Raw genomic sequence first — 17,497 nt, forward strand, 5'->3', positions numbered from 1 at the left:
ATTTCGCGCTTTCGGTTGCCTCACTGCGCCACTGAGCACTTTTCATAGAAATGAATGGGGACGCCATCTTGGAAGAAAAATAGCTGTGTCTATTAATATATAAGTCTATGCTCTAAATAGATAGGTTAGCCTGTCAGCTAGCCCGGCTGACTAGCTGGGAGGGGTGGGGGGGATTGTTAAGTTTTTATGAGTTGAGGAGGGCAGTCAGCTCTACGTAATTTGCCTTTACCCTCAAAGGCTAAATTCTTCTCTGTTAGCATTCACCCTTTTCAAGTTGATGCTGAGCTTAGGGGATAGTGGAAAGTTAACATTCGAGGATAGAAGTTCACCGTCATGAGTAGGTCCAGACTCCAGGATGTGTTGCAACCAGGCATGTTCTACTGAAGATCTGATCGAAACTTCAAGTTGAATTTATCGTCTTAGAAAAGTGGCCTTGCATGTGTTGTTTTGCAAACGGCATGGTTGTCATCATTTTGTCAACAAGTAATTTTGACTGTAATGCAGGATTCCAACTCATAAGTTAATTTAAATGTCGTCTCTCTGAAAAAACAGTAAGTATTTGTTTTAGTGAATAATTAATTAATGATTTGTGAATGTATCATTATGTTAGGACTTTACCTGGGGAGGCACATTACTACCGTATTTCTTCGATTAAACGCCGCCCCCGAATAAACGCAGCACCAAAAATAAACACCAAAAAAGATCAATGTGTGATAAACGCTGCAGCATTTGTTCGAAGAAATATGGTATTAACAAATGATTAAGTACCGTATCAATCCATGGATGTCACCATTGTGGTAATTAACACACAAATTACCGGAATTACCTTAGGGGGGTCAGAAGCTGAGCGGTAAGGGAGTCGGGCTATTAATCAGAAGGTTGTTGGTTTGATTCCCGGACGTGCCAAATGCCGTTGTCTCCTTGGGCAAGACACTTCACCCTACTTGCCCTTAGGGGGAATGTCCCTGTACTTACTGTAAGTCGCTCTGGATAAAAGCATCTGCTAAATGACTAAATGTACCCTGTTAATTTAGGATTTTAGTTCACACAGTTAACTAATTGTATTAGTTCGCACGATTAACTTAAGTAGTTAACTCACCTATCAGTTCATGTGTTAATATCGATAGGAATTAATCCATGATGCCGGATTTAATAAATAGTAAATCATATGCGACTCCCTACTAACAAATAATGCGTTAAAGATCAATGCATAATTAAGTAGGCCTACCTTCTGAGTTATGTATTAGGCTAACTTATGATGATTCATGCATTAGTTAAAGCATTCATGAACGTTCATTAATGCACCCTTATTGTAAAGTGCTACCACAAGCCGTTATACTTAAGTGTGTTTGAGTAACTAAAGTGACAAAACGATATTACGGCCCTATTTTGCCAACACGGGTTGCAAAATAGACCAATGGCCACCAGGTCCACGGACCTGTCTGGAGCCTCACCTGAACAAAGACAGTTGTGTTCATCTGAATATTATCCAGTCTCTCAGACAGCTGATGCAGCCAGTGTAGATGGTTTTCAATAGATTGATTTAGCTCATCAGTACTCTGCAATGGCAAAACCAATATCTTTGGACAAACGCATGCTAAATGACTTCATGTAGCCTACTAAATCAGGGGTTCGAACAAACAAGTCACAATGTCATTGATTGACATACAAAAATGTTTTGCAAATGATGGCCTACATTTTTGAAGCGTAAGGTAAATCTTATGTCAGGCATTTTGCTCAAAGTTAACTATTGAGACCTAACTATATTAGTCAACTCTTTTTTGTCTTGACCTGCAGTTACATTATCAATATTTAGTCGTGAGCAGTTTAACGCTAGCTGTGTAAAAATGGTAGGCTATATTTTCATGGTTTGGCTATGTGAATTTACCCCAGATAAGTTGTCTTTCAGTTCAGTGGTCGAGAAACGAACATGTTCCAGTTTGTCAATTTGCTCCTTCAAGCGGTCGTCCAATTCCTGCATCATCGTCAGGCCTTCAACTGGCCTCATTGTTCCTTTGCCTGGCATCTTAACACAAAATAAGTTCAGCCGAAGTACTCTGACCATTTCTTGAAACAATTCGCATGTTGTTGTAGCGCGGTCTTATCAAGTAGGCCCTAGACCTAGACCAATTTGGAAACAGTGTTTCCACATGTATTCATGTTTGATCAATTCAGACTAGTGTTTTCAGATTGGTATAATTCATAATATTTCTAAAAAACGATTAACTGTTACGCCTACCAATAGGTAAAAGGCACGAAAACTTTTAATGGCAGGGCAATGGTTTCGGGAAGTGAAAGCAAAATGGAGCCTCCAATCCCGACACATTAAGGGGAAAAGTATTTCTAAAACGATGCAATTTTACCTTAAACCTTATTTTTCGTCAAAATCTCAGTTCGTTTCCGAAAACAAAACGTATCCTGCACTCCTTGTATGTTATCCAAACTCCAGACAATTCGAGGGGAATTCGACACTTGTGACGTCTACGTTCCCCTTTTTTCTGGTGAACTGATTCAGAAAATCTAGCAGGAATAATACAAGTTGAACCCTAACAGGTATTTCAAGCATATTGTCAAAAGTAAACTTTTACTACAATTTCACTGCTATAATCCTAAATTAATAAATACATTGATCATGGACAAACGGTTTGATAAAGCACAACTGCTTTATTTTCACTTTTGCTCTTTTTTAGCATGGAAAGAGCGAACAATGATCAGACATGGATAATAGAAGGAAAAATATTTGGTAGGATGAATACTGTAATCAGTTCCAGAGAGCACTGATCCTTTGACAAAAAAACTTAAAAGTCGAGAAAAAAATGCACCTGGATGAAATCTTGCTGTGTAGTTACAGGTATGAGTGTAGATAACAGGAAAACCCCTCAAAACAGTTTATGGTGTATGTAAGCAGTTTCTGTACACTGAACTACTGGATGAGTGCAAAGACGTCAATCCACAATAAGAAACTGTAGCAGAAACTGTAAAAAAAAAAAAAAAAAACTTCTGAACAGTGAAAACAGTTCACCCTATAAAAACAAGGGCCTTTTAACATTAAATCCTTTTATTTGTGATACAATATCTAAATCAAGCAGTAGCCTATATATCAGGTGTCACCCATGGATCAAGTCTGAATATAACTGTACAAGTATGCAATGCATGTACACAGTATACCAGTGAAACACAACCCATATAGATGAAGCTGAACATGTTTTAGTGTCATGAAGCATTACCATAAGAATCTGTAACATTTCAGTTATGATCGCACTGAGTAGTGAATTTCAAACCAAGTGTCCATTTGACCATTAAAAGAAGAAATCTTTCCAACAACAGAAATCTAATATACTTTCTTCAGTCTGTTGCAACTGCAGTGCTCACAAAATAAGCTTAAGCGAAGTACATCAATTCATCAATCTATTCTAAGTCATGTTTGAAGTCAAATCATACATAAAAATATATATTTGGACCCTAATTTAGATTATAGATTTTTCTCTCTCCTTGCAACACCAGAGACCTGACATGGGAAAGAATATAGAAAGATGTTCACTCATTCCTTCACAACACCCCTCAAAATTGTATTAAATGGAAGAAATACAAATTGTTTTTATGGGGAGAAAAAAAAACATTAAACACTGAAGAGGAATAGAAAAATCACGTTAGGCAAGTCATACATTTCCAACTCATCACAACCAACAATTAAGCAATAAAGATCAAAGCAAAATTTCTATTGGCTAGTTTGATTTGATTTTACACTAATAATTAAATGAAGTTCACCCTCAGCTTCCTGAAAACAGAACAGCCAAATTATGACAACCACACATTATGCATAAGCTGCATTATGTCTAAAAACTTCTGGTAGTCTTTTCTAGAAATGTCTCTGCAGGTCCCGTGGAAAGGCTCTGCGGTTTACACATGTTCAGCATGTCACATGCACACAGCATCAATGCCAGAAAAGCTTGAGGCAACATGATTTTGCTTAAAATGTCCCAACTTTTGCTTTTGTTTACAAAGTACATAAACAGAATAACAAAACTGAAAAGCAAAAATAATAAAGACCATAATTTTATACTAATAATCTAAGCAGTTTAGTCAGTCTTTGAGCTGTACCCTATAAGGACTGCCAAAAGATTCCCTCATCAGATCAAGCTTCCCATGTTAAGCCACAATAATGTCCTCAAAGTTGAGTTTGAAGGATTTTTATTGAATAAAAGTAGTCCTTTAATAATGGAGCAAGCAGGCAATGATATTTAAAAAAAAGTTAAAACTGTCCACTTTTATCAGCATATAAATCGCATATCATGTGAAATGTGAAAAGGAGAGTGGGGAAAGATGAACAGGTGCCACTTAAAAGAAAACACTATACATATTTTGCTTTCTTGTCTCAAGTGTCAGCCTCCTTTTATGGGCGCAAGTCCCAAAAATAGGTCTTGGTACAGTTTGGCAAAAATGGTGTGGAGAATGGACTGTGCAGGGGCTGGCGGTTTCTTTTTTTTCTTCGGACTGATCCAAGAACGACAAAACAAACACATTTATTTTCCTCTATCATTATTCTTCTTGCAAAAAAAGGACAGATAAATGTTAATAAATAAAAAGGACATTGAAGTCTGCTTAGAAGTGTCCCAAACGATGGTGTCTATGCATTTATATATATAACAACACTTGTTGTTATTCCTTCACACCACATACAGATATATCTGTATGTGGTGTGAAGGAATAACAACAAGTGTCCGTTTTGACAGTTCAGGGAGGGTTCATTATGCCTGCCAACCAGTCGGGTCCTCTGTTCAATGCCGGTTCTGGGTGGTGGAGGGGCAATGGAGGGCTCAGAACTGCTTCTGCTGGCAAGCTGGGTGGGAAAGTGGAGGTTTAAGGTCCGTTGCTATGCCTTGCCCTCCTCTATTCTGATGGCATGGGGTTTGATGGCTCCGGTGCGTGATTGTTTGTCCTGCCTGACCGAGATGAGGGGCTCCTGGAGTTTGCTGGTCAGGCCCCCAAAAGGAGCCTGGGCCTCACCCACTACCTGGCACACGCCATGCAGGCCTTTACTCTGCAACATACACACACATCGAAGAGGCAGCGTGTCAAGTCAATTTCTATGCATCACTAACAATCATCTATTTAAACAATCTTTTGGTGGCCAATTGATTAGTTTATTATTGTTGTTGTGGTCGTGGTTAGCAGTGTATGCCATTGAAGGGTCTTTCTTTTCAGCTCTGAAATGTACAAGGTAACACCAGTCTAGTGGGTTGGTGGAATTACTGAATTGCAACCAAAAATGCATAGACAATTTTGCACAAAATCTCCTAGAATACTTTGGTAGGGTGAAAAATGCCTTTGGCGGGTCACGTAAGCCTTTTCAATGCAAAAAATAAATAAAAATAACCTGGATAAGCAAAATCTTTAACTTGTCTATGAAGTCACTCGACAAAATTATTCTACACAGTATTCTACACATTTTTGCAAAGTTGGCTAGCATAAAATTTAAAACATAACACTATCACAATTCATTTACTGTATGTATCAGAATACTACAGATTTTCTTACGGCATGAATGTTTAAAAAAGAGAAAGAAAGTCAAGACACTTGTCACAACAGATAGGCCTACTTGTTATAGAGACACTTGTTGCAATGTGGCCATCGATGGACCAGACCAAGAGGCCTTTGACCGTTTCTTGAATAGTTTCATCACTTTTACCTAATAATACACAATCACCAACTACAGCCAGTTATTATTCTTAAGAACACCATTTGCACACAGCAGGCTTTCATTAGGAAAACAAAAAACAAGAAAATTCATAAATTTATAAATTACCTATCGGTTTTACAGTGGGTGGCTCACCTTCATGCCATCCTCCGGCCCTTTGACAGGGGGTTCAGGGGCAGAGGGTGGGGTGGAGTGGAGAGGTTCACGGCCAGGGTTGGGATAAGGGGGAGAGCGTATGATGACTGCCTTGTTGACCTGCATGACAGGTCGCTGGATGGGGGTGGGGAAAGGGCCAGTGGTGGGAGGGCGCATGTGCATCACCATGCTACCCTGTGGAGGGGGCACCTGCAGAGAGGGGGCAACGAGACAGAGAGAATGTTAGCATAGTAATGCTATTTGTTGCATTGTACATTTTTTTCTTGCCTCAGTCTCAAAGACTGGAGATGTGTGCAAGCTCATCTAGAACACAGTTCACAAATGCTACACATTTTTTGTTTTATTTCAAAATTGAAATGATGTCAAAATGACCAATACATTTATCTATTATCAAGATTGATCCTCTGACAACTGGTGCAACATTATGGTTGTGTGTGTGGAGGTTTCTATGACCTTCCTGTGGAGGGGGCACAGCGAGGGCTCAAACCAGCCCGGGTGTGTGTTGTAGCAGGTGCTACAGGAAAGGAGAGAGCCACTGGAGGCCCCACCTTGCTGCACGGTCTGCATGGGAGAGATCCTCTGTGTCCAATGAAATGGGAGGGGAGAGGGCTATATGTAAGTGTGTATAAGGGCAGGGATGGACTATGAGAGGATGGGCTGTGTCTTGTTTGGGGAGAGTGTGGGTCAACGTGCGTGGCAGTCATTTTTGTAATCCTAATTTATTGTGGCGTGTGAGCAGTACATGTAGTGTTTGTGTGTTAAGTCATACCTGTTGAGTGTAATGTCCAGACAGTGGGCCCATAGACCCCCCAGGACCAGAAGGCTTCCCACTGGGGCTGGCAGACCCAGGCCTGAGGACAGCAAAACATCATAATGTGTTCTTTAGCCATCAGAACAAACCTTTCCAGTTAGTATGCATTGGGCTTGCTATATAGAAGGGAGTTCACCTGTAGGAGCCTGGCATGCCTGGAGAGTGATTGGACTTGTCAGAGAACTGGAATCCTTTCATCTCCATCTGAGAAGCCTGGGAAAAAAAGTAACTGGTTAACGGGAATGGGGGGAAAAGCAGCTTTTAGTGCTCATTGTGGAAAAACATCCAACAATGAATATTAACAACAACTTTTGTTAATATTCATATTTTGAAAACATGTATTTAGTTATTATTGTTCCCCATTAAATATCAATTCAAATTTTGATAAATACCACAAAGTGTGTGACATCATAGAGATAGTTCACCTAAGTGACAAAATTGCACACATTTTTTCTATCCATTTGACTTACCTTGAAAGCAGTATATGGACCAGTAGACATTGAGAAATTCTGCAAAACATTCAAGTCATTTTGTAATTTAGGTGAACTATCCCTACTTGTCAATTGGGAAAACAATCCCTTAAATTCATTCCCGCTTTCAATCTTCCCATGTTAAATTTAACAGCGCTTGTCAACCCATATGAAATCAAACAGCTAGACTGATTTATCCAGGTGCATAGACGGTGCTCACCTCTCGGTTGCCTGTCAGGACAGGAGGCTGGGAGACGGGGGGCATCATGCGGCGCGGAGCTCCCACAGTCAGGTTCTGGCCTTGCTGGAGCTGGATAGACTGGGGCAAAATGAGGTGCTGCTGGGCCGAGCCGTAGCGCAGCTGGGAGCCTGGTAAGGGCATGGTCACCTAGGAGGTAGGATACATTGTCATATTCAATAGGGCTGTAGGTATATCCACAAACTCCTAAAATGTTCAGGTAAATGGTTTATCCACCACCTAATCCTTGTATGGAAGAGTGGGCTCCACTGACCTGAATGAGCTGGGAATCCATGAGCTGGGAGGAGCCCATGCCTGCGCCCTGGTTCATCTGTCCGTCGTACACCAGAGGCTGGCTTCCATTCATAGGTTGATAGTGGGAACCTGACTGCGGCTTGACCATGTCAGAGGGCTGCATGGCTGGGAAGGCTGAGTAAGGGCCCTTCAGTGGAGCTCCGCCAGACAGCACCATGGGGCTGGGCTGGGATAGGTTGGGGTGCATGTACACCTGGGACCTGGAGAAAACAAAGATAAATAACGAGTTGGACAGTTGAGTTCTGTGGAGGGGAAAAGGACATTTTAACTGGTTTCTTGGGTTTGTATTACTTAAGTAAGTGGACAGCACGTGATGCACTTGGTGATTACGATGTCAGCGAAACACACAGATTACTTGAACTATAAACAGTGCCCGTGATATCGTGTGGCCACGCACACACACATTGAATTATAGATGGGGCACAATGGCCACGATAGTGTTGGTGACAGATTTCTGGAATTATGGACAGTGCAGTGCCTGTGATGCAGCCAGTTCTTCTAAGTGGCTTTGGTAGGCTAACCATATTTCTCAGATCACAATTGAAATTCTCTGAAGTACTTGTTCAACCTCCCCATCATCTATTCTAGTCACTTATGCACATCATAAAAGGAATTTCTCATTACTTTATCTCATTATGCCAATGCACTGGTATATTCATGCAAATTAATGTATAGCTTATGTTATGTTGACCAAAATGTGTTATATTGGCTCTCTGTTAAATTGTCTTGCCACCACAAACATCTAGACATTTAGTTCATAACAGAAGTCATTACATGTACAATTCACTTTCACTATCTGGGGTTGCCACCGTTACAGGTTGAGACAGTTAACATACAGCGCTTGCATGTACAGTTCTGCCTAAAGGGTGTTTGCTATGTTTCCATTAACGTTTGTATTTTTTCCTTTGTGCTATGCAATGCTGTAAAAATAGTGATATATTCTGTATTGCATTCACATAAATAAGACACGACAAGGTCCGAAGAGACAAAATTTGTAAAAATGTGTAACTTGAACATTGTGTCTGTCGTAAGCCGATTAGTGAATCGCTATATTCATGCCCTAAGAAACCGTCCAAGAAGGCTCCAGTAGTAGCAGGGCTCCAGATAAACTTTTTACTAGGAGCACTGTAGCCCCTAACTGAAAATTTAAAGGGCACAGGCAGAAAACTTGACCTGCGACTCAATTTTTCCCCATTTTAAATATATGATAATTTGCTGTTTTAGTTCACAGTAGGGCTGTGCGATATGAGCAAAATCTTATATCCTGACATATCCCAATAACCATAGATATCACGATATGGCGAATTTTCTTTAATTCATTAAAAAAATTGTTTATATAAAATGACCACAGAGGCCAATTTCTTCGTAAGTTTTTTTAATTATGCACTCGAAAAATGAATATGACTTATTCTAGTTCTAATTCTTTAAGAGTCAAAATGTATCCTTTTGGTTGCATATACACCCGAAATCTATTCTGTGCAACCTCAATATTTGGGAGTGTAGCAGACTACTTGTACATAATTCACAATCTGCTGCCCCAAAATCTAATTTAAATAAATACAGACACACACACAGATTCCTGTCATTATTATAGAGATAAACATCCCTTGTTCCAAATGAAAAGTTGGTCAGAAGACTTAACAGTATGTTAACTCCTTCGGGTCGGTGATCGCGCCGGCGCGATCAGAGCGCAGGTCAGCTTTCGGACTACGCAGCATATAAACAAAGACACTCAGAGGGCAGCCGCCGATTTCATGCGGAAGTGCAGACCTGAAGCTACATTTGAGTGCCTGGTTTGTGTAAATACACCAAGTAAAACTTAAGATACGATCATTTCAATTCCATGAAAAAAGTGCGTCCAAAAAATGCGCTCTTTTATGCGCGCGTTGCATTTATTGTAATATTTTTCTAGTTTTTTGTCCAAAAATGAAACAGAGAAAAACGGGTGATTCTACTGACTCATAGCTATAGGATGCACGAGAAAACGAGAGGACAAAGAGACGTCTAAGAAAAAACTAATTTGGTTTATTATGACTAGTTTTCGAAGTATTTTGAGTAGTTTAGCTAAACATTTGGACTTATTTGGGGGGAAATGAGTCGGACACGCTGTCCAACATGCCGGCGACTTGTTATTTCTACCTCAGAGCAAAAAAAAAAAAAAAGATGGACGACCAAGATTTTTTGTTTACAACGAGAGGTAAGAAAAACATTCATTGCTTTCGTTTATCTTATTATATTATTCTATTCTACTTCACTGTAATACAAATACCTCAGAACATATTGATTTTTGAATCTTATAGATCTTTTTTTTTTTTTACGTTTTATTGACATAAAGAGAAAAGAGCCATTGTGGCATAGACGGAGGTTCTGCGGTGGTCAAAGAGAAGGTTATAAATGAGCCAAGGGTGACATCTAGTGGAGAAAAAAAATATATATATTTTTTATTTTTTGAATATTGTGAATAATTTTTTATTATGGGACAAATATGGATGAATAACAGTGCATATGGATAGACCTGCTCTCTTTGTAAATAGCTTAATTATAAATCAACTTTACCTTTTTATGTTCACATATACAACTTGTGCTTCAATTTCAAACTTTTGAAATGCTTGATTGAGCATATGTGTGTGTATTATAGTCAAAAAACCATAATTTTTCCACACGGAGCTTGTGTTTTTGTGTCTGTTTGGGTCCAGTATGTTGAAAAGTATGCCAAAGTGAAAATCTTAATTTAACTGGTCATGTAGGTGAGATTGTGCTGAAAAAAAAGATACCAAACATTGGTATGATAAACATTTCTTTATGTAGTATATCAAGGCCAAATCAAAGGTACTCAAAAACGGACAAAATAACTCCAGACTCCATAGAGTTAAGGTCCCATTACCTGAAGGGAGGGATGGAGTTGAACATCTCTTGAGACTGGGAGACAGGCAGGCCTCCACGGAGCCCAAGCTGGGCCTGGGCCTGCAGGGACGTGTGCAGGGAGATGGGAATATGCTGTGCCGCAGCCGCCTGAAAACAAAAAATATACATACCAGCATTTAAATACAGATGGCTGTTTATCATTCCTCGCTTTGCTTCCATTTTTGTTTTCTCTTTGTGCAGAAACAAGCACCAGGCTCTCAGTTTCTTGCACCAACTGCCAAAAGGCCTGCCGTCTCTACCTTCTTCTATCCACGCCCAGTGCCATTTATTTGAGTCCTTTGTCTATGGGTAGGACATCATCCCCAGGCTTCATGAATTTGCGCTCCATGCTTTCACCGACAACGCTAATGTGACGTATGGATCTCATTCACACTGTGTTGCCAGGACCCGCCCTGCTATGCTTCTGATAGGCTTGTAACGTTAGTTATAGCTCCGTTCCTCTCATATGATTGGTAGGTGAAATCCATTGACTCAACAACAGGGCCGCCCCCAAGGCATAAGCCACCAGAGGGCCCCCAAGAGCACATGAAATTACAGTTTAATGTGCCATGTTTCTTCGATTCAACGCTGCCCTCGATTAAACGCCGCACCAAAAATGAACATTGTGTAATAAACGCCGCCCCAGAAATACGGTAGGAGCAGCATGTCCTGAATTACCTAGTAGCAGCATGTCATTTTTATAAACATTCTGTTGTGTTGCACTCGGTTATCTAGTTAGCTGTTCTTGCATTCCTTGCAAATCAGTGTTAACAAAAAGCAGATGAGATAGAGCTAGCTAGTCTAACTAACATTGACATTTGATTGTTGCTTAGAAGACCTTAATGTTCAAACTATCTTAACAAACATTTAATGTAGCAAACTAACACGTTAGCATGCTAGCGCAGACAGCCTAGAGGACCATATTTCTTAGATTAAACGTCACCTCAAATAAACGGTATAAATGTAATCAAATAAATAAGGTAATTAAGAAAAAATTAAAATAATTGGCGAAGCCGAGGGGCCCCCAAATCAATTCTGCTTAAGGCCCCATAAAGGCTTGGGCCGGCCCTGCTCGAAAATATTAAACCGCATGCAAGTCCCCCAATTTATTTTAATTTTTTATAGCCTCACGCCAGATATCTGGCCCGGTACCGGAATCTTTAAACCCTGCATACATTTGTGCGAGTAACGCAGTTCCAACATCATGAAATTATCATAAAGTGTACATTTGTGTGGAAAACACAGCAGCGTAACTGGGGTTAATCTGAAGCTGACTTGCTAGTGTGTCCCATACACAGTATAATGAAATTCCAGGACTTTTCAAGCACTATTTTGGGAGTTTTCAAGGACTACAATCAGATCTCATTTATCAAACGTATACTTTATTTATTTTAAATTAATCCTTATTAACGCTACAAATGTTATTCAATCAAGAGCAGCAAGGTATTGTCTCTTTTTCTTTTGTTCTTTGATTAACATTAATGAGACAGCAGTGGGTTTATTAGACGGCTGTCTCTTTAAGACCTGACACATATGTCGCGGATCTGGCACAAATCCAGTTTTCTTCCAGCTCTTCACCTTCATTTAAGACTTTGAAACTCATTTAAGACTGAACATTTTCTCTTTCGTCCATAGGTAGGCCTAATCAATACGAAAAAACAGATTGTGCTTTAAATTAGCAGGGGGGGGGGGGGGGGGGGGGGGGTTATTTTGAGCAAAAATACTTTCATAGAAAAAATTGAACACTTCAAAATTACTTTGGAAATGTATATACAGTGCCCTCCAAAAGTATTGGAACAGTGAGGCCAATTCCTTTATTTTTGCTGTAGACTGAAAACATTTGGGCTTGACATCAAACGATGAATGTGAAACCAGAGATCAACGTTTCAGCTTTTATTTCCAGGTATTTACATCAGGATCTGATGCACAAATTAGAAAATATCACCTTTTTGTTCGAACCCACCCATTTGTCACGTGAGCAAAAGTATTGGAACATGTGACTGACAGGTGTGTTTTGTTGCCCAGGTGTGTCCTATTACATACATTATTCAATCAATAAATACCACTGAATGTCTACACTCAGGTTCAGATTGGGTAAGATAGGTTTTGTCTATGCAGACTGTATTCAGAGGTGAAAACAACATGAAAACCAGAGCGCTGTCTTTGGGTGAAAAACAAGCAATTGTGAGTCTTAGAGAAGATGGAAAATCAATCAGAGCCATTGCAGAAACATTGGCCATAGCCAGTACAACCATTTGGAATGTCCTGAAGAAGAAGAAAACTACTGGTGTACTAAGTAACAGACGTCGAACAGGTAGACCAAGGAAAACATCAGCAGTTGATGACAGAAACATTGTGAGAGCTGTAAAGAAAGACCCTAAAACAACTGTTAGTGAGATCAGCAACAACCTCCAGATGGCAGGAGTGAAGGTATCACTATCTACTGTTCGCAGAAGACTTCATGAACAAAAGTACAAGGGCTACACCAGAAGATGCAAACCACTCATTAGCAAGAAGAATAGGAAGGCCAGGCTGGAATTTGCCAAAAAGTACAGAGATGAACCTCAAAAATTCTGGGACAAAGTTTTATGGACTGATGAGACAAAGATTAACTTTTACCAAAGTGATGGAAAGGCTAAAGTTTGGAGAAAGAAAGGAACTGCTCATGATCCCAAACACACAAGCTCATCTGTGAAACACGGTGGAGGTAATGTCATGGCTTGGGCTTGCATGGCTTCTTCTGGGACGGGCTCATTAATCTTCATTGAGGATGTAACACATGATGGCAGCAGCAAAATGAACTCGGAAGTCTACAGAAACATTTTGTCTGCCAATTTAAGGAAAGATGCAACCAAACTGATTGGCAGAGCCTTCATCATGCAGTAAGATAACGACCCAAAACACACTGCCAAAACAACAAAGGAGTTCATCAGGGGCAAGAAATGGAAGGTATTAGACTGGCCAAGTCAATCTCCAGACTTAAACCCTATAGAGCATGCATTTTACCTGCTTAAGAGGAGACTGAAGGGAGGAACCCCACAAAACAAACAACAACTGAAAGAGGCTGCAGTGAAAGCCTGGGAAAGCATCAAAAAGGAAGAATGCAAAAGTTTGGTGACGTCAATGGGTCACAGACTTGCTGCAGTTATTGAAAGCAAAGGATTTGCAACTAAATATTAAGTCTTATTCACTTAAATATGTTTTAAGTATATCTGTTCCAATACTTTTGATCACATGACAAATGGGTGGATTCAAACAAAATGTGATATTTTCTTAGTTGTGCATCAGATCCTGATGTAAATACCTGGAAATAAAAGCTGAAACGTTGATCTCTGGTCTCACGTTCATTATTTGATGTCAAGCCCAAATGTTTTCAGTCTACAGCAAAAATAAAGGAATTCGCCTCACTGTTCCAATACTTTTGGAGGGCACTGTATATAAATCACCGACACACACCAGATAGTTAGTTAGTTTTCTGAGCTGTGCTCCCCCAGAAAAGTTTCCTTAAATTGAAAGCGCATCCTTGTGCACTTTAATTTGCATAAATACACGCCCCGACAGCTCCTTATAAAGGCACACAACAGCAGTGACGTGTGCAGTCAGAATCGACACAATCAGGAAAGCAACAGGAACGCAAGTTATGTCCAAGCGAAAAGCAACCGGTGCACAGGTGCATCATCATGATCATACCAGTAAGATGAGCAGTGGAATTGTTCTCCAATGGATCTAACAGTGTGCACACTAAGCAAGATAAATTGTTATAATTATTTCAATCCGAGGATGTCTGTAGAGTTGATGTGAATGCAATCACCAATGATTTCCCACAAATTCATTAACACTTCTAGAGTTTTCTTAAATGCGATTCCCCTTGTGTTTTTTTAAGGAATTGCATATGAGACAACTCTGGCCGATTTCCGACTGCTATTTTGAGTTCGGAAAGTCTTCTGCTAGTCCAACGTAATGTTTAGACAACCTAAATCTCAAAACCATTTTGCGCTCAAATTGATGCAATAAAAATTCTCACATCACTTGTTCAGGTCCCTATGTATACTCACATCAAACTGGTACAAGGACCTAGGTTTGGGCTAAGCCCCTAATGTTTACAACGTCTGGCTCCGCCCTTGCCTACCACAACAAATATAATCTTATTCTGTGTGAAACACTGCTTGCTGTTTAAGTCCTTGATAGACAGGGGGAATAAATAACAGACTAGAAATTGTAAATTAAAGTAAACTGTTACATTAATTTGGTTAAAATATATATATATTTTTTATCACAGCAAACAGAAACCCATTTTCATATGTGATCTTGTACCTGCTGGTAGCTCTGTGGCTGGGTCATGGTTGGGGGCACCAGGCGAGGCTGACTGGGGAAAACATGGCCATCCAAATACAGTGGAGGGATATGGTTACCTAGAAAAAAAGATTACAGTTGCTCAGTTCATAGTTGTTCATAGTTATAAACAATGACAAAAAAGGCTTCCATGCAAACTTACCCTGCATTGACATTGAGGGTGCCACAGAGGCCACGGGCATGGGTGGCATTGCCCCAAAAGAGCTGTAGCTGACTCCAGTGGAGGAGCCCACACTACAGGGTGGCTGGGTGCTGGAGCTGACCCCACCTGGGGAGCCCTGCTCCGGGAGGGACTGAGAGTTCTCCCATGCCTTACGGGCTGACTCCATCTGACAAAATACAGGTAAAGACAGGGAATTGGTCCATGTACACAACAATTTTACCTTGACAGGCCTAATCATGCTCATAGAAAGGGGTATTGCTTTAATGGAGCCTTATAATTTCAGCAATAGAGAAAAAGTGGATGGAGATGTGGACCAACCAAATCCAACGGATCTCTTCAGAGATCTGACAAGCACAGGACAGATATTTTGGCTAGTCAACCAAAACGTATGTAAAATGTATTTATCTAAATCAGGTCTGTAAATCTGTAACCTGGCAGGTGCAGCAAAGATGGGGAGCTGAATGCGGTTTCTTACCCCCAAAAAAGAAGGGAAGAACAGAGGAATCAAAGCTCAGGCCATCAGACTGGGGCCGTAAATATGTTATGAAGTTTGTTGCATGCGCACACCACCCAGTTAAAACTGAACCAACCACAACCTTCCACCCTCTGCTGAAAACAATCAGCACAATTAGCAAAACGTGTCAAAAGAAATAAATGACCACCACAATCCCAACTTCACTAACTGATGCAAATAAAATTGATTAGTATGCAGCTGTTATATCACAATACAACTTCATGCACCAGTTGAGTTAGTGTTGTGGTGATCATTTGAATTTCCATAAAACATGGAATCAGAATCCTGTTCATTGACTGACAGTTCAATGATTCTCCATGCTGAGACTGAGCTCTTTGAGAGGTCTTTCTATCACATGTTTCCACTGAACTAGTAAGGTGTGTGCGTATGTGTGAATATGAGAAGGTAATTACTCTACCTTTAGAGTAAGGTCTGCGCTGGGGAAGGATATTGGGTTAAGGTTGATGCCTGGCTGCAGGTGGTTGCTGCGTAGCATGGGGATGCTCTGGTTAAGGGCCGGCTACAACAATAAACAGACATATATATTGTTGCTTTTCTACATTTCAATTCCATCAGTAAGTGAGATTCAAAATCACAATTCCAAAGCACTGGACACACTGGCCATCAAATCCAAACTCACGTTGCTAGCAAGGGCATCCTGCAGCTTGGCAACTGGGTTGGATATGGGAACTGGAGTGGAGCCGGGTGGCAGGCTGAAGTCTGAGTCCTTGGGGCTCACACCAAACTCAATAGGCGGTACTGGCAGCACTGTGTCCACATGGTGGTCCACTCCGTTGACAGGTGTGATGGGGCCACCTTCCAGGCGCTCAACGGCCTCTGAGCCCTTGCGGTGTTTCAGCGAGCGCTCATTACCGATGGGGCCAGGTTTGTGCTGCTCCTTGCTGGGCTCTGGGCTTGCATCAGAATCCTGGAATCATTAGGGTTATGGTTTAACCCTTAGATCAAATCAAATGTAGTGCATATAGCTCTTTTGTAAGTCACAGAAGTCTTCACAGATGCCCATAGATCTATGCCCATAGCACCTATAGCCAACTAAAACCCTCATGAAAAACAGGGAAAAACTACCAGGAAGGCTCCTTGGAAGGAGCAAGTCAGTGAGGGACCCCCTCCTCCAGAGATGTGCAAATGAAACTAAAACCCAACTGTGGAATTAGCAGAATTATGAGATTGGACTACACAGCAAGATTGTACAATACCTCAGAGTTAGGTTCACTTCCTGTATATGACACTTGCTTGGTCCATGAGTCTCCTCCTGATGACTGGACTGACAGGGCTGGAATGAACAATGTGTGAATGTGGGAAAGTTAGAAAAATACGGTATTCGAGGGTGGCATTTAATTAGTAAGAGATATAGTGAATTGTAGCTGCAATGCGGCCATAGACAAACAAAGAATAGACAAGGAGGTCAAACACAAAGCCTAGTGTAAAATTGAAACCGTTAAGTCGGGAGTACAAATGCAAACCATTCACAACGCTTTTACAAAGACGTGTAGTGGGTAGTGCCTTAACTGTCTCAAATACAAGTGTTCTACATTGTTTAGAAATCTGAAGCAGCATGCCGAAACGTTCTCACACTTTAGCTTTTAAACAGAAAGCTGTGCAGAAAGCTGTGCAGAAAGCATGCACTCACAATATAGTAACTTCCTCGAGCAAAACGTGCAGAAACGAGCACCAGGCTCTCAGTTTCTGGCACCACCTGCCAAAAAGCTCGCCGTCTCTACGTTCTTTTATCTATGGGTAGGACATCATGCCCAAGCTTCATGAACTTGCGCTCTATGCTTTTGGACAACACTAACGTGACATATGGATCTCAATCACACTGTGTTGCCATGACCCGCCCTGCTCTGCTTCTGA

At 40.7% G+C, this 17,497-nt stretch overlaps 1 protein-coding gene across 1 annotated transcript in view; it reads right to left on the reverse strand.

Annotated features, from left to right (window-relative positions):
* Window positions 1-17,497, reverse strand: part of prrc2b (proline-rich coiled-coil 2B) — a 93,101-nt gene that overhangs the window by 20,422 nt on the left and 55,182 nt on the right. The window contains 16 exon segments of the mRNA XM_047018074.1: window positions 1,455-1,559; window positions 1,889-2,026; window positions 2,364-5,041; window positions 5,834-6,043; window positions 6,308-6,433; window positions 6,624-6,705; window positions 6,802-6,878; window positions 7,136-7,174; window positions 7,356-7,523; window positions 7,648-7,888; window positions 10,573-10,700; window positions 14,907-15,004; window positions 15,088-15,274; window positions 16,041-16,142; window positions 16,263-16,550; window positions 16,840-16,916. Coding sequence (XP_046874030.1) covers window positions 4,874-5,041; window positions 5,834-6,043; window positions 6,308-6,433; window positions 6,624-6,705; window positions 6,802-6,878; window positions 7,136-7,174; window positions 7,356-7,523; window positions 7,648-7,888; window positions 10,573-10,700; window positions 14,907-15,004; window positions 15,088-15,274; window positions 16,041-16,142; window positions 16,263-16,550; window positions 16,840-16,916 — 1,991 coding nt within the window. The 3' untranslated portion in view covers window positions 1,455-1,559; window positions 1,889-2,026; window positions 2,364-4,873.

The sequence above is a fragment of the Hypomesus transpacificus genome, unplaced genomic scaffold, assembly GCF_021917145.1.
Source record: "Hypomesus transpacificus isolate Combined female unplaced genomic scaffold, fHypTra1 scaffold_89, whole genome shotgun sequence".
Lineage (NCBI taxonomy): Eukaryota > Metazoa > Chordata > Actinopteri > Osmeriformes > Osmeridae > Hypomesus > Hypomesus transpacificus.